Here is a 17,972-nt window from a genome sequence, read left to right on the forward strand (position 1 = left end):
GGGTCCTCCACTCAGACACTTCCTCTTCCAACCCCATCCTTAGCTTTTCTCACTGAGCCCTCCTCCCTGCCTCCCAGGGCCAGTCTGCCTGCCCAGTCAGGCACATCACTGCCCACAAGAACCCCAGCTGCGAGAATCCCAATCTCACCTGAATTAAAAAGGGAAGACACCTTCTGGCACTTTCCTATTTCAGACACATGGGCAGAACAGGTCTTGGGGACATATCCTACAGGGCTGATGGCAGAGGGCCCCAGGACTAGGAGCACGACAAGAAGCTCAAGTCTATTCCAGAATGACCTGCCAACCCCCACCGCCACCCCATGGGGCAAGGACACCCACCAACAGTGCCTCCTGTGGCTCAGAGTCCAAGCAAGCAGTAACATTCCGCTCAGGCACCAGCATCCCAGAGCCTCTGCAATCTCTTTGGAGACTTTCCACAGGGAGGTGAAGGTGAGGGTCTGTTCTAGACTACCCCTCCCCACCCCCGTACCACCACCACCACCACTAGGAGTTAACAAGATTAAGTGTCTCTACTGCTGGGCAAGTACTTCTATAATAAGTCTTTCTCACGTTTTGCAGACAGTTAGGTTAGAAAAAGAAGCTACCCACGAATCTGCTACATGGGTCTTCTGTTTCTCACACAATCATTTTTAATATTGAACTTGAGCTGAGGTCAAAGAAAGAATGCATCTCCCAGGGAGGGACCCCAAAGACCCTCCCTGAAGTGGGCTGATGGGACGCACGTTTCAGGTGGTGTGTGAGGGGGAGCTGCTGGAGGCCAGTCAGACTGTGCCTGGGGACGGGGTGCTGGGATGCAGGGTGGGATCCCGAGACCCTCTTTTAAGCCCCCTTTCCAGCTGTGTCTGACAACAGTTTCTACCCTTTGGACTTTTCAGTTAGCTCAGTTAATAAATTACAAACACACACATACTTCTTTTTTCCCCAACTAAGCCAATTTGTGTTTCTGCAACTGGTAATCCAACAAGTTCTGGCCAATACACCAACATATCCTCACTCCAAAATAGGATCATTTTTTAAAATACGTCTTGTTTTTTTAAGAGTCTTTTGGTGTGGACCATTTTTTAAGTCTTTAGTGAATTTGTTATAATATTCCTTCCATTTTATGTTTTGGTCTTTTTTGGCCACAAGGCATGGGGGATCTTCAGTTTCTTGACCAGGGATCAAACCTGCGGCTCCTGCATTAAGGGGAAGTCTTAACCACTCGACCACCAGGGAAGTCTCTAAGATAGGCTCATTTTTAAAGGGTCTAAGCAGGAAAGTTCCCGTGTTTGAGGTGTGTCTATAAAACAATGAGATTAGCTTTTTAACAATCCTTAAAGGATCCTTTGGGAATTCTTCTTAGGGAACTTTAATAGAAGTAAATCTGAACCCTTTAAGACTTGGATTTGATTTCTGAAAAACTGCCGATACTCAAAATGTGTTCAATAAAAGGTCAGTCTAGGTAACTTGTTTTTTGTCAACGTGAGGTAAGATGACAAAAGAGATGCTATAACTTGTACAAGACATAAATGGACTCTCCATTAAGATCAGGAAACCAAATCTGGATTAAATGTTACTACACAAGTCCATCCAGTCTGGTCATTTTGCTGCCCTCCCTCCACCAACCTTCACACGAAATGTCTCACAAACACACATACATTCCACAAGTACAACCATTCACACATGGTTCACACACAATGCTGAGCACCGAAGCCAGCTTATGATGCAGGGATTCAAAAAGTATTAAGCACGTGTCTTACTTCTCTCCTGCTTCAAATATAAAGAGCTACATTTGCCAAGAAATATACAACGCTGAAACTTAAGGCAAACTCTGACAGGTATTCCTGGGATTGTCATTAATACTGGACAATGAAAATCAGCCTCTCAGGAAAATATTAATCATTAGCCAATTGTTGAAAATTAACTACTAATCTATAAAGGACATGCCATGGAGCTCTGCACAGTGTTTCATCTATGGACCTACTCATTTCACATGCATTTCCTCACGTGCCCACTGTGCCCCTAAGCAGAGTGAAGCTCACAACACCATAGAGATCAACCAGACTCCAGCCTCAGCATGTTCTACATTCGTCCAAAGTCAGTTAGCTCATCATCCAAAGAGCCAGGCTGTCAGAGCCCAGAGACCACATACAGAACTGCACTCCACATACCAAGCGACATCCCACAGTAGTTACAGAATAAGGTGAAAAGGGGTGAATGTCTGCAAAAAGGAAAGCAAGTACTATTTACACAGGCTGGTGGGGTAGAAGGTGGGGACAAGGACCAGAGAAGGCTGAAGTGAGGGCAACACAGGAGCAATCCTTAAAAAGAAAAAAACAACAGAATCTAAAGGCATGCAGAAATACACACAGTTCAAACAGAAAGACAGAGATGAGGTACAGAACTAAAAGCCACCTTCTAGGCAAAGCCCATGCAGCCAAGTTATGACACTGTGTTTCAGGTATTTCAATTCAATTCACACCATTCAGTATGTGAGATGCTAAACCCTGGGGCATGCAGAGCCAATGAACTTGCTTTTTAAACCCAGTGTGGGGATCTCAGCCATGGAGGACAGAATGCAATCAAAGCGGGCTGTCCCCCAGCGTCCCTGGCCCTCGTAAAGCATCTGGTCTCACTGACAAGAATCCCCAGGCGGCACTGCTTCACAGGGAGGCTCCCAGCACTCTGCTACTACTAGTCCTGGAGCCGGAGCACAAAACCTACAGGAATGCTCAGTAGGGAGAGCCAGCTCCAACGGCACCTTCAGCCACAGGGACATAAGAAGCAGGGTCAGAAGACTCTCAGCTCTTCAGGAGTAAACACTGGGAACTTGCCACCCACCCCCAAGTGAGGATTTCGGAGGTGTCCATGGAGAGCTGCCACCTGCGGAAATCCCGAGTTCAGAGGAGAGACTGAAGGGTGAGGAGCTTCTCCTGAGAGTGGTCATTCAGTGGTCCTCAACAACCCGCGTTTATGAGCATCATGTATACCCCACTGGGCTCTGTGCTTTTGGGGTTCCAAAAGGATTCACTGTGAATTGTATTCTGAAAAGGCTTGATAAGATAAAGATAAGATGTGCACATTAATAACTAAAATATAGAGTGCTTCATATGCAAAGTGCCAGGAGAGCAGTTCAGATAAAAGTGTTACTTCTAATAAGATTCAGAAAAGGCTTCACAGAAGAGACAACCTTTCGAGAGTCTTAGGACAGTGATGATGATGAAGAGGTGGGAGGGAGGAAGAGGTATTTCAGATGGAGAAAAGGCCAGGAGGTGGACCAGAGTAGGGAGGGGTGTTTAGGAAAGGCTGGTGGATGAATAGAATGGGCTTGGGGTGGGGGTCAGGGCATGAAGGAGAGGCACAGAGAGTCAACCAGAAAAGGTCAGGCAGACCAAGGAGGACTTGGACTTCCTTCGGACAGCAGGTGGCCCCTGAAGCCCCATGTTCAGTCCTCCAGCAAAAGCCACCCAACCGCAAAGTAAATGGAGAGGAAGGGGAAGACACGGGGGTCTTTACTGAGGCCCAGTGTCCGCAACCTAAAAACATAAAGGTGGGACTTCTGTGCTGGTCCAGTGGCTAAGACTCTACGCAGGGGGCCCAGCTTGGATCCCTGGTCAGGGAACTAGATTCCACATGCCACAAGCAAGACCTGATACAGTCAAATGAATAAATAAATTAAACCCATATTAAACACACACACACACAAAGACAAGATGAAAAGGGGCTCAAAGGGAGTCAAAGACTTAAAACCATCTTTCTGAGTTTCTGAAGCATTTTTGTGCATCTGGTAAAGGGACAGTGTGGTGGGGGTCACGGGCACCCCCCCATGGCTGCAGACATTGAGGAAGCTGGGGCCCCTCTCTGGAAGGTTCTAATTTGAGGCTGTTTAGTGCTACAGAACCTGGGGGTGGGGTGGGAGTTCCAGGTACAGGATGCCCAGCCTGAGGCTTCAGTCAGTTGTTAATGAGAAACTGAAGTTCGGAAAGCCAAATAAAGCATTTTCCACCACAGGGAAGTACAGGAACTGTGATCGTCCCCACTCTGACACTCCATAAAGAAGCGCTCTCCGCCCCCCTGCCCCGTGCTAAGAAGAAAATTAAATGAATGATATATGCTTTCAATAAGCAGAACCCCTGCTACTGTCTGATCTAGGAGGGAGATGGCTGTGGGAACTGAGTTGTACCGTTTCCATGGCTGCAGCCTCCGTGGGTCCCTGCAAGTCCACAAAGGAAAGCTGCGCAGAAACTTGAGACTGTTTATATATATATTTTTTAAAAACACTACCCCTGGGAAAACTTGCTGCCCCCAAGGTAATCCCAAATGCCCAAAGCTGGCTCAGTGACATGCAACCCAGGCCAAACCCAAGGGTGGACCAAGGGTGACGGCCGCATTTCTTAGGCAATGAAAGTAATAATCTCACGACAAACTACCTGCAACAGGCAGAAACATGTCCCACAAAACTGGCCCTGAACTGTACTCTATGGGTACAGTACTGTACTCTAAGTACGGTAAGTGCTCAGCATCCACATTTCCAACAGAGCTTGCAGGCAAAGGAAACCACCAGCTCCCTGACGGCGTACAGCTTTGCAACCCGTATGGGTCTCTGCCCTTTGATTTGCCATTCACATTCATTGAAAGGTACTTACTACAGATGAAAAATAAGCTTCGTTCAGCTGCCTCTAAACCAATCCAAAAATAGAGCAATCACTTTGGTACAAATGGGGTCAAATGTATTATTAAAAAAAAAAAAAAAAACTTGCTCCCTGGCAGGAGGACTGACATGGCATGGGACCTTGCTGAGAGTCAGGGGGAAATCCACAGAGTTTTCCCTTCCCACAGTGGGAAAAGAGACATTTAAAGAGTTAGGCAGAGATTAAACTCATCCGGCCATGTGACCAGCCAAGTAAACGGAGACACAAACTAGAATGCTCTAAGCTTTAGAATATTAAGAGGTCAAAGAAATATATGTTGGTTTTTAAAAAAAGGCTTGCCAAACTAACACCCTGCCCTCTCCCACCCACAAAGACCACTGTTTAAGAACTGCCAAGAAAAGATCCACTAGGGAGTGACAGCAGGGGTTAGGAAGAAAGATTTATTCATTTCCTATAGTTTATTTATTTCCTATATTTATTCCCCCAGTTATTAGCTGAGAAATCCAAATGGTCTGACACTTCTTATATTAGTGCCCTGAATTTCCCTGGGGGAAAAAAAAATCAGAATATTAATTGACTTATACATGCAGCTACATTAATTATTCCATTGATCTGAATTAATCTGCCTTTCTGAAAGGTATTTATTTTCTAAGTTTGTTTAATCATGTTCTCTTGAGCTACAAAAAGCAACAAACTGGGTCACCATCCACGTTGTTAAATTTGGTAACAAGGCTGACACCATCTGTGGCCTAGACTGATGATCTAGCCCCACTGATGGGGGCTTTTCACTACTTCTGCTTCTCCTTTGAAATGACTGTCTAAAGGCACATGTCTACAACCAAATCAGAAGCTATTTAAAATACCCAAAGTCACATAAATCATCTCTAACATAGTATAAATATATACTAACAGTCAGTCTTTATCTGTATATCCAACTCCCATTTCCAGTTGTACTTGAAGGAGCAGTATCCATAATTTTTTAAAATTCTCTACACATCAGACTACAAAAGCCCAAAGATGAAGAGAAATCACACTACATATAAAATATGCTGCACATTAGAGATGCAACATGAAATCCCCTACATAAACCATGAAGTCTAAAGTCAAAAGAGCATAATGTCACCATCTCCAGACCCTGAGAGAGCTCTCCCCACCCTAGTTCTACCTTCAGCACATGCAGCTAAGAACATTCAGACGTATTAAAATACAGCTTCAACATAAAAAACCAAAAGCAAGTGAAACCAGCTGAAAGAGGGAAAAGCAAAGCAGGAGAGAAAATTGCTGTTATCCAGGACCAGGCCTTCATTCACCTCATTTCTGCATGGGCTCCGGTCATGAAGAACTGATCCTTGCAAAGAGGATGCCACAGCACCAGAAAAATCTTGAATTCTGAATCATCAGGGCAAGATTACAGGATGTCAGAGGTAAAAACAACCCTGGCGATCTTCTCGTCTGGTCCCCTGAATTGACAGATGGGTCAACAGCAATGCAGAAAGGATCTGGGAAACGCCCCAAAATACAGACAGTTGACAGCCCAGTGGGACAATTCCTAGTCCCATTCCAGTGCTCTTCAGTGCTTTTTTTTTTTATTAACTATATCAACCTTTCCCAAAGGAAGTTTCGTGAAACACTATGATGCACGCTGCCAAAAAAATGTTTAAAGAATCCATGACCAATTACTTTCAGGGACTAAGCTGAGTTAAACAAAATGAAACTGGTTTTTTAACTACAGACTTTCCTGGAGCTTTTACTGAGTTAATGTGCACGATAAATCTTTAAAAGAGCAATAAAGTATACGGAAGTATCCCAATTTATTTCACTATAGAATCATTTTATCCTGAAGCATGTCATAGGACTAACAGGAGGAACTTAGACACTCTATTATATTATTCTCAGAATTATGCTCTATGATGATTAGTTTTGTCGTGTTCTACTTCTGCAACAATAGCTGATGTACAAAATCTATATAACTCTCTACTTACCAGAAAAACTGACTGAAGTACCCCAAACTCCCAAATAACACTAGATTAAGAAAGAAAAAAAAAGCTAACATCACCAGGAAGAGAATGGTAGAACCAAAAAAAAGGCTACATGGAGAGAAAAGTTATTTTTAAATCTGCTACAAACCTCTTCCATGAAAAGTTTCACATCTATTTATACAAAATTCATGACTTTAAACACTTCATTCATTCAGTATAAATTTGAGAATACAGGTCAAAAGAAAAAAAAAAACACCACTGCTACAAAACTCTGAAACATCACATGCATCATTGTAAATTTCAACCACCCAGAAAGCCAGCTGCCAACTTCAGTACTGAGGTCATTGACAAGCACACAACAAGACAAGCAGCAATTCTAAGGACACTTACCAAGTTATGATTTGTTGAATTAGAATCATCTTCAGGGAATGGGATGTAAATAGCTAAGGCCACACAATTGGCAAAAATAGCCAATAATATAAATATGTCAAATGGTCTGAAAGTTTTTGTTAAGGTATATATGCGTCATGCCAACATACACCATCTCTCTCATCACACTCTCAATCACACCATCTGGAACCACTTTTTAACTGACAATCTTACACACAAATCCTCATTCAAATGACTGCTGTGACGACAAGGTTTCCAGCAGCAGTGATCACCAGTGGTCAACTCACAGCAGATCTTCCTATCAAATGACCTCTCTCTGAGTCCATTTCTTCTGTGGCAAGGATTATGTTACACTCATCCTTCTGTTGGACATTCTATATGAAAACCTAAAAGTTCATCCAACTAGGGCACTGTGTGAACCAGGTTTCTGCTTCGTGTCATTTTCACAGCAACAGGGCCTTAGAAAGCTAAATTCCTGGCTGTTGTAGACACAAAGAAGAATCATCATGAGATAAATCTCTTTCACAAATCCCTGCCACCACGTGTTAGAGCCATTTTCTTGGTGGCTCTTCTTGGCCAGGTCTGCCTGGATCTCCTGTCTGGACTAGGACAGGACAAGTCACCAAGGACCTTTTCCAAACCACCTGCGACTGTCTCGTAGCTATTCCAATCCTGTAACAAGTGAGCCAGGCTTCACCTCCCTCCTCTGCTTTCCTTACTAATCAGCAGTTACCACTGTTTCAGATTTGAGCTGGACTGGAGCTCCGTTTATAATGTGTTGTCATTGTGTTCAATTCATAAACAAATCAAATACAAGGCCATAAGAAATCAGTAGCAGACACTTTCAGAGTTCGATTTAACATTTCTAAATCTCAGGGGTCTGTCTGGAAGAATCACTCTGCGAGCAGCCTCAACAGATACTTGCTTAAACATTCTGGTGTTATTAAGAGACACTGTCAAAGCTGGCAATACAAAATTTGACATCTGCCAAAAATGACTGCTTTTCCTCTCTTGGTTTTCAGCCTTTCCAAATGCAAGGTTCCACAAGCACCAATCTAATCTCTGACTCCAGGCTTGACTGTACAACACTGTTTCTCCCAAACACTCATCCACTAAAGGCAAAGCCACAGTTTCACTAAACACCTCCAAGTCCTAAAGTTTGGAGAATGTGCACAGATCTTCTGCATTCACCTTGACTTCCTTCTGGACAATCCAAAGATGCTGAAGGAAATAAAGACCCCTCATGTCTCTGCTCCATTGCGTTTCATGAAACCTCAGCCTTTTGAAGAACTTTAACACTCACTGAAACATGGATGTGAATGATATTATTCCCTTACTAATTTGATGGGTTTATTTTTCAAGACACTTTTCCTTCCCTCATAGTTATTCTTTTAACTCACCTAGTATTACAAAATCTCTTATGTAGGGATCCAACTTTAAGGCAGTGTACTTTAAAAGGCTTCAGAAACTCCTTTTCATCTTTCCTTTTGGCAATTCCTTCTAAAACTTAAAAAGTCAATTGCCCCAAAGCCATTCTATATGAAAACACACTCACTGCCTCTGCCATCTCCCACATCACCATTCTGCCTTTTAAGTTTCCCGATACCTAAATGATAAACCAGCAAATCAGAGAAGTACTGATGTTATTTAGGAAAACCAAACAGAAGACTACTTTTTTCATCACGGTGAAAAAAGTTTCAGATTGCGGGTAATACTGGATCCTATCCTTCTGCCACAAGATTCTGACAAGCCAAGCAGAACAGAGCGTCAGAGAAATAGATGGGGCTGATCCTAAATATCCCTTCCTTGTTCCCCCAAGTGCAGGACACACTGCCTTGCCTGCATGTATAAACAAACAGCAGGTTCAAAAACCTCATTCACCCAGTGCTGACAGAGCCTGGCACACAGCTGACTTTAGAAGGCTGTCTGTGCACTGCTCCCAGAACTTAAAGGAAACTCTCAACTGAAAACAACACATCACATAGCGTTTCAGGATCTATTCTGCAAACGCTTCCCATCTGCAGGGCGGCTTCTCCCTGCACTGGCAGCCACAGCCCCTAATTCCTGCACACACGTGTCTGGCAATGCAGGAAAGGGAGTTAGCACCACCATCCAGGAGTTCGCTCCGTTCACATAAATTACTATATACAAATTACGGTGCACAAAGAGAAACAGCACCAGGCCTCCCACCTCACTCCGCATGAAATTAATGACCCCACCGAGAGGTCTCTGCTTACTCAGAGTCACGTCAAGCCAACCTGAGGAGGAGGGGACCTTTGTGATTAAGGACGATCTGACTAAGTGCTCCTGCCATGCCGCTGAGAGACCAACCCCCTCCGAGGGACCCCCTCCCTGTGGATCCCGCTCCCTCCTGGGCCAACTCCAGTGTTCAGTCCTCAGACTCAAAAAGAACCTAAAGAGAAAACCACATCCACACAGCCCCAGCCATGTGAGAGACACCGCGACACCCGCTGGAGAAGAGACATCTGTTCTGGAAAGGAAACGCACATGAAAACCCCTCAAAGCCCACCCTGGGCTACTCTCTCCACAACCTTTCTAGACAGTCACCTCATTTTAACTCTCTGCGAGCATAGGAAATAGCCAGCTGAGACAGAGGGCAGACAAAGGGCTGCCTTGGGAGGCACTCAAATGATAAGGGGGTTCCAGCTCCACTCGCCAGCCAGCCAGTAACCAGTGTTTGGAGCATGGCCTCTCGACCCAGGCTCGGTGGGAAAGCCCTACATCCATACTCCTTCCCAAGCCTAGGGACTGCTCAAGGGCCCGGGTCAACCCCGAATATAATTCTGGGAAAAGGAAATGCTGTGTTTTACCAAACCAGTGAATCATCTGACTAATTAGAAAGCTATTTGCTCAGAAAGAAGACCTCAGTCAACCTTTTCTGATGGGTGGCAGGGACTGGAGCCTGGCCTCCAGGTTAAGGGAGGAGGTGAGCAGGCAATGCACCCCAGTTTTCCAAGATCTGAGCCCTAATAACCTGCCTGGGGCATCGGGAGCTCAGGTTTAAAAATACAAAGGAGAAACCCAGAAATGTAGCTCCAGTTCAAGGACACAGAATTTTTTTTTTTTATAAAGGCAACAACTGCAAATTCCTCCACGGAGAGGGCTGGGCGCTAACTCGAGGGGTTTGGAAGACGCACACACAAACCTCTCCCTCCACAGGCTCCCTCATGCTCACATTTCAAATGCTGTTTTGGAACTTGTCAAAAGGAAATTCCAGGAAACCATAGCACTGATGACCAAATTGCTCCCTCCCTGTGAAGCAAATGTTCATATTTGTAGCTACCTGAACAATCAGACTCACCAAATGGCAGACCTACAAGCAACCTTAGCATTACTTGGAGTATCCAAAGCAAATTTCAAACATCAGAATGAGAAGATTCCACTAAAGATGAAAAATGTCTTTATTCCTAGTAGAGTTTTTTCTTTTTTGTTTTTAATGAGCATACCTTATTTGTAATGGGTTCAATGCATACCACTGCCAAAAAACAAAGGTACATTTAAACTAACCATCTAGTGTCAGATGACCAAAGGTTAATTTAATTATCTACCCCTTTGAAGTTTCAGGTTGTCATTCCCTCCCCTGCCACCACTACACACACACACCCACATACACACAGACATGCAATAGCCTAAATTTACCCAAAGAGATACCCATCTGTACCCAGAGGAGATAGAAAATTATATACTGTGAAACCCTATACACACAGCTTCTGTTGTTCACATTCCAAAGTGCTATCACTTTGTTAAGTGCCATTTCAGACAACAAATCCTTTTAAAGAACAGATGGTAAAAGAGAAAATGAGAAAGATTTCCCCCAGAAAAGGATACTTCCATTCCACTATACTAATGCAGGCTCTTCGGATGGGGTTATTGAGAGACAAACAGAAAAGGGCACGGGCAGGTCGGCTGTTGGACGAGTTACCCTGTTTTTTGCTCTTGGCGTATTGCTGACGTTTTCTTTGGGAGAGAGATCCGACAGGTGGGGGTGCGGAGGTGCTCATAGTTTGGGCAGCCTTGGCCTGTCTAGCAGCGTCGATTGCAGCTTGCCAAGACAGGACGGTTTGCTTGGAGCTATTCGGCTGAGAAGTTGGTCCTTCACCAGAAAGAGGGAGCCTGGTGCCTCTTGCATAGTTTGCCTCTGGGAAGAAGGAGAAAAAAAGAAAAATTTTTTTAAAAAAATGACACAATGAGAATCCAGTGTCAGAAGTAAGCTGAAGTGGTTTCCCATCAAGAAGAGCAGGGAAATCATCCCCATGTTTGCACTGGAAACCTCATATCCTATTTTTCAGAAGCAGGGTTTGGTCAGCCAGAGCAGCAAGAAAAGTCCCTGAGCTCTGCGCAAAGTGTCAGTAACACACGACGACCGCTGTATTTCGCCCAAGTTAGTACCTCTCTACATCCATATCTTCACAAGAAGTCTTTTAGTGCATTACTTCAGACAAACTGAGGTCATTTCCACTTATATTCCAAATCTTTTCTGACTTTCAAATCCTGTGTATCTCTAGTGAGTTAACAGATACATACCACAGCTTTACTCTAAAATAACTACCATCACCAAAAAAAAAAAAAAAAAAAAAAGGCAGTGGCAATAATTCAATAGTCTTAATCATTTTCAGGGTGTTACTCCAACATCTTTCCACAGCCACAAATGCATTTTTTTCAGCATGGGGAAAAAAAATAAAAAACTCCTCCACTGGCACCAGGGCAATACCAAGAGCCCCATAACAAATACCTAGATTATGCACTGACACTTCCTGCAAATGAAAATTCATGATGCTTGGGACTCATTTCCTCCACAGGCTTCCGAAAACAGCAAACATCTTTAGGGCTTTTTTGCATTTTAAATTGCAGCCGCAGCAGCCAAACCAGCAACCAGAGAAACAGACAAGGCAGGCAGCCTGCATCCTTACACCTAGGAGAGACAGGCTGAGTTATGTCAGGGGCCCTCAAGGCCTAAACAGGAACCATCTCAGCATAGACTGGGACCCAAGTGCACACAGGATGGAACCCCAAGGAGACTTCACGTGCAAAGCCCTCACCAGCCTGGGGTCAGGTCAGGACCCAGGCAGCTCTCCCAGGTACCTGCCTGCCTTGGGTCACAACCTCCTTACTGAGACAGAAGTCCAAGGGAGAGGGATGGGCATTTGTGAAACCAATTCTTGCACAAAGGAGAGTCAGAGCCGAGCACAGGTCTGCCTGGTTAGCAGCCTGAGAGGGGTCCAGAGGAGTGGGCAGCAGAGGTCTGAACCAAGGGAGGAGTCGTCCCAAGTCTTACCTTGGGGAGCACTCATTGGGAAAGCTGTGAGCCCTCAGAGGGCTGTGGGGACTCCAGCGACCTCTAAGGAGGAGTGAAGAGGGCTGGTCAGGAGCTGCACCCCCTCCCTTCGACCCAGCCCTGCCGGCCGGCAGCGTGGTAACTGCACGTGGTGCCCAGGCCGGGCTAGGGAGAGGAGCCCCACAGCGGCTGTGACTCCCCGGGCATTGCTAGGTTACCGACGTGTGCACAGCCGCGCTGGGAGCGGGAAGACACTTTCCATCCGACCCTCTGGCCAGCGATTCCGAGACCCAGGCTCCCTCTCAAGGGTAGCGAAGTGCTTCACCCACCGACGAGAAGGGTGAAACCTGGCAACCCCGTAATTTTCCAGATGCCACCAGAGACCTTCTTCCTAATCTACCAGGGGGCGGGAAAGGAGGCAAAGAGGCTAGAAAGGGGGCTCGGGCTGAAGGCTCACAGCCACCCTCTTCCCATCGCTCCCGAGCGTTGGAGGAAAGTTGAGCCCCAGGACACTGAACCAGAATCACCTAGGCTCGCCGCCCCTCCGGCGGCGGCACCGTACTCCACGGACCCCACGGCCACCCCCACCCCACAAATGCAGAATTAACTCTGACATTCAAGGCCTGAAGGGGAGAATGGAGTGGTTGTCACGCATCTCCCCTTTCTATGTAGATGACACCGAGCTAGAAGCATCCTCTCCAACCCCCTCAACCCACCAGCGCATCAGAGACGGAGGGGGGGTGAGAAGGAAGAGGGGGTGGGAAGAGGAGGACCATGACAAGGATGAGATTTGGCAGCGGGTGCCCAGGCTCTGGCTGCTCACCGTTCGCGTGGTCCGCTTGCTGCTGCCGTTGATGCTGCATTTTTTTCATCATCATCATCATCATCATCCACGAACATTTATTGAGCGCCTACTGTGTGCAGGGCACTGTGCTAGGCGTTGGGGCGGGGGAGGAACGGGTAAGGGGGTGACCGATAGGTAAGAGCCGCGGTCCCTGCCCTTAGTCAAGCTTCAGCAGGGGGTGGGGAGGGACGGGGACAGATAACAGAAAATAAGAATAATTTATAAAAAACCGCTGGCCACCCACGCTCCCTCTTTTTCAAAATCGGAGCAAAATAAACTTTTTCTAAAAAATAAGATCAGATGTATATATTATCCTGATAATATATACATGTAATTTTTTTGCTGCAAAGGAGAATTGGCTTGGTCCCCCCCTCTAGCGGAGGGACGCCGCGGGGATGTCGGCCCGGCCGCCGGGGCCGTTCGGCGCGCCCCCCATGCCCGCCCGCTCGCCCGCCGCGGTGCCCGGTTCCCGGTGCCCGCCGCCGCCGCCGCCGCCCGCGCCGCCGCTGGCTCGGGACCGCGGGCAGCCGGAGCTCACATCCGGGGACGGAGGCGCTCGCTCGCTCACTCCGCGCCCGCCGCGCCGCGCCGCACGCCGGCTTCGCCCTGGCGACGCTGCGCGCCCGCCGCCGCGTCCCCCTCCCTCCCCCCGCCCGCCCCGGGCCTCCCACGGGCTGCGCTGCGCCCCGGCGATCGGAGGCCGGCCCGCGGCTCGCCCCGCACGGCCCACGCGGTGCGGGTGGCCGCCGCGTGGGACTCGGGGGCCCGCCACCCCGGCCTGGCTCGGCTGACCCGCGGGCGCCGAAGGGTTAAGCGCGCTCCAGCCGCGGGCCGCCTGCTTAACCCCCTCGGCGCCGCAGCGTGCTCTCCCCTTCCTCCCCGAACGCGCGGGCGCCGCCCGCGGATCCCGCCGAGGCCGGGTGCGGATGAACCGCTCCTCCACCGGCATTTCTTCGGGGCGGGCGGCCGGGGGACTTTAGGCTCCCGCGGCGGGCCTCGGCTCCCGGCTCCATCCTCCCCCGCTGCACACCTGGAGGACGCCCCGCCCCCTGGGAACACAGGTGCGGGCGGGAGGTCGTCGCTCGGGTGGCGTGGGGCTCTGCCCGGCTCCCAAACTGCTCCGGAGCGGGGCTGGAGCCCCGTACCTTTCCTCGGCTCTTTCCAATTGCGGGGGGACTGGGGAGCCCGGCTGTCTGGAGAGCACTCACTGCCCCAGGTAACAGCCCCTTTAGATCTAACCTGGTTTGCAAAGCGTCCCCCATCCCACCCCCGCCCAGCGCAGGATCTGGCTCCGCTGTGGGCTAGGAGACAGTTGGGGGATGGGGAGGACACCTCTCCCACTCCCTCTCTCCTCCCTCTCCACCCCCACCCCCACTTGTGTTAGGAGGCAGGTACTGGGAAGTCAAAGCCTCCAAGGTCTTGCAAACTGGGTCCCTTGAAGGAATAGGCAGTGCTGCTAGAAACTGCAGGCTCCCGTCTAGAAGTAAGGAGAGCAGCTGGTTTTATGGTACCTTCACGCTCTCATTTGGGGGGGTCGGGGAAGCGGATTTTGCAAATGGCAGTTCCCGTCCAGAGGGGAAACTACTGTCTCTAGTGCGTGACCGGTATTTCTCATGTAGCAGTCGTGCTGGCTCTTGAATGAGGACGTCTGCTTTGCTACTTCACAAGGTTCTGATACATTTGCTTTGGTTCTGATCTGCATGCTCCTACAGTCTTTTAGAATGTTTGGGAACAGAGATGAAAAGCAAAAATAAAGCAAAAAGCTCAGCGCCAACTAAGAAATTAAGGGAAGGTGCTCCTTGGCCAAAGAAGGCACCCTGGGCACCCTTAGCTGTTGGGGGCCATCTGAGAAGTGGGGGCGGGGGTGGGGAGGGCCTTCCAGAGAGGGGCATCCGGACTAGATGGCTGGGAACAACCAACTTCCCTGTCCTTTTCTGTTTTTACAAGGAGAGGCAAGGAGAGAGCCTTGAGGCCTAGTTAGTAATAGAAAACTGGCCTGGGCCATCTCTGAAGCTGCTTCTGAGCCCAAATCTGAAAGGAGAGTAACCAGCTCCCCTCAGAGTTTCCCATCCTGGACCCCTGGGTCCTGAAGTGTGTTTAAAATACACAAGTACACTTGTCACTTTCAGAACTCTAGGTCTAAAGCTCTGCCTCTTGAGACCTATTCTGCAAAATCCCACCCTGCTATTTGCTCACAACTCAGCATTCACAAGGCACCTGGCAAAAACAGGGGACAGATCTATGGCACAGCCCCCCTTCCTCAAGGACATACACTCTAGTACAGGAAGAAAAGAGTGTGTGTATTTCTAACACTATTTGGATCATAGGAGCTATAACAGATATGAAGAAAGTGCTATGTGAGCATCAAAGAGACTTATGATAGAGGAAATCAGGTATTTTCAAAGAGATGACATTTTAACTGATTCTTAAAAAACGGGGAAGGAAAGAGGAAGGGATAAACAGATGAAGGACAGGGGGATTTCAGGGCAGTGAATATACAATATTGTAATGGTGGGTGTAGAACATTATTTTTATGCATTTTCAAAACCCATAGTGTACAGCACAAAAGAGTGAACCCTAATGCAAACTGTGGGGTTTAGTTAAGAATAATGTAACAATACTGGTTTATCGGTTCTAAGGAACCACACTAATGCAGAAAGTTAATGACAGGAGAAACTGTTGGGGAAGAGAAATAGACGAGAATTCTACTTTCTAAGCAATTTTTCTGTAAACCTAAAAATGCCCTTAAAAATAGAGTCTATTAAAAACAGGTGACTAATTTTGTAGTGCATCAATGGGATAAGAAGAATGGGCTTTGGGGGAGAGAGTGAAGGCAAGGGAGACTGCTGTATTAGACAGGATGTGTTCAAAAATTAGCAGGAGCACAGAGCAGCTGAGGTGCAGGACACCAGGCTGGGGAAGGAAAGCTGGCTGGCTTGCTTAAAAGACTAGATTTATCTTCTCTGCGGTGGAAACCAGTGAAGGTGTTTAAGCTGAGAAGTGATATTAAATTGTGACTCGGGTTTCCCAGCTTTACACTTCAGATCTTAATGACCTTGTGGAATTAGAATTTTTCACATTTTTCCGTCCCAGCTTCTGAATCCCATCTTTGCGATGTCTCCATCAAGTTTTTGTTTCTTTTTTTTTCTTTTTGAGGGCCTTCATTCAGCTTAGTTCTGAAGGCTTTGGCCCACTGGGTAATTTAAATATTTCTATTCCCATGATCATCTGAATTCCTGAATAAATGCATAATAATAACTAATATTTTTTAAAAACTTCCCATGTGCCAGGCACAGATATAGGCACTTTACATGTATTACCTCGTGTAATTCTCACAATGAGGCTATGAGACAGGTCATATTAAATTATCAATCCCCTCATTTTACAGATGACAAAACCAAGACATCAAGGAGTTAAGTAATTTGCCCCAAAACACACACAATTATTTAGTAGCTGAAACAATAAAACATGAAGGAATTCTAGAATAAAAGATTTCATCTCTAAATCAGCCACATGTGATAAGACCCAATTATGTCACTAACATGCAACTGTGGAGTTTTAATCCCTAGGCCTTTATATATATAACATTATCATTTAAAGGCGCCATACTGGCATTCTTGACGTGGTGATCTAAATGAATTTCATTCAGAAAACCTCGCCGATACCCCTGTCCAGGGCCTCACCATCGCACACCCCTAGGCCACTGATTAGATGCCCCATCTCCTCTCCTTCTCAGGCAAATAACCCATCTTGTACTCAGAAAACACCGTGTCACTTCCCTAACTAAAAGAGAGAAAAAGCTGGTTCCTCCTCCCTTCTGACTCTGGTCTAAACGCCTCTGACCAGCTTTCAACCTTATCATTTCGCACCATTCACCTTCATCGTGGTCAGCAGCCTCCTCATTAGGCCGTGAACATGCTGCGCTCATTCCTGGCTCTGCCCTGGCTCGCGTTTATTCTCTGACCCAAAATCCTGCCTTGCTGACCTCTAACTAAACCCTCCCTGTTTAACGAGTCCCCAGCAACTCCCTGCCTCCTCCCAGGAGCCTGCTCAGACTCCTCCACTGCTGCAAACGCCCCCACCTCCCCTTTCCTAAAGGCCTACAGCACCTGGTTATTCCTTTGATTAGATACCTTCTTGTGTCTTGTGTGATTGCTTCTTGGCTATAAATCCTGTCTCTCCAAGTGCAGTGCAGGTCCTTAAGCAAGGATCACCTCCTTAGCCCCCCTCCCCCAACTGCCAAGTATTCTGCTCACAGCAGGCACTAAATACTCTGATTAATCTGCACGGGATCATAAAAGCCACAGATATAGCTAGAAATTGTCAGCTAATATTTACAAAAATCCCATACATTTTATGGCAGGGTACTTGGCCTTTTCAATGGTAAATATATATATATAAACAGAGGGAAAATTGAGTCCTTTGCACTCCAGGAATTCTAATTAAGGAAGAGAAATAAACAGATCCTGAAGGCTAGATGCACCGTATAGCCATAAACAGATTGTGAATTTGGGTCTGAATGAGTCTCCATCCTCAGGCCCTAAGAAGCTAGCTCTGACCCAGTAAGCAGCACACAGGTGGATAAAGGAGGTTCAGACATGAGTTCCAGGCAGAGGAATAGCAAGAGCAGAACAGGAGCAGAAAGTCAGTTAGTAGGTGGTTAGGCTGGAACCTGGGAGTACTTCAGAGTCATAAGTGAGGTGGCAAAGGCAGGATGGAGAAGAGTGGTGGCAAGTCCCCAGTATCTGGCTCACCAGTCTAGGCAATGTCCTGTAAGTCAGTGATTCTTAAGCTCTTTAGTCTCAGGACTC

The 17,972-nt window shown here is 47.1% G+C and overlaps 1 protein-coding gene across 1 annotated transcript in view; it reads right to left on the reverse strand.

Annotated features, from left to right (window-relative positions):
* The window catches only part of CACNA1D (calcium voltage-gated channel subunit alpha1 D), a 344,029-nt gene extending 330,809 nt beyond the window's left edge, over positions 1-13,220 (reverse strand). Inside the window, exons 1-3 of the mRNA XM_065933482.1 lie at positions 13,141-13,220; positions 10,871-11,180; positions 7,022-7,127 (exon numbers count right to left, since the gene is read on the reverse strand). Of these exons, the coding sequence (XP_065789554.1) occupies positions 7,022-7,127; positions 10,871-11,180; positions 13,141-13,207 (483 nt within the window). The 5' untranslated portion in view covers positions 13,208-13,220. The remainder of the gene's footprint in view (positions 1-7,021; positions 7,128-10,870; positions 11,181-13,140) is intronic.
* Positions 13,221-17,972: the final 4,752 nt, after the last annotated feature.

The sequence above is a fragment of the Muntiacus reevesi genome, chromosome 4 (genome assembly GCF_963930625.1).
Source record: "Muntiacus reevesi chromosome 4, mMunRee1.1, whole genome shotgun sequence".
NCBI lineage: Eukaryota > Metazoa > Chordata > Mammalia > Artiodactyla > Cervidae > Muntiacus > Muntiacus reevesi.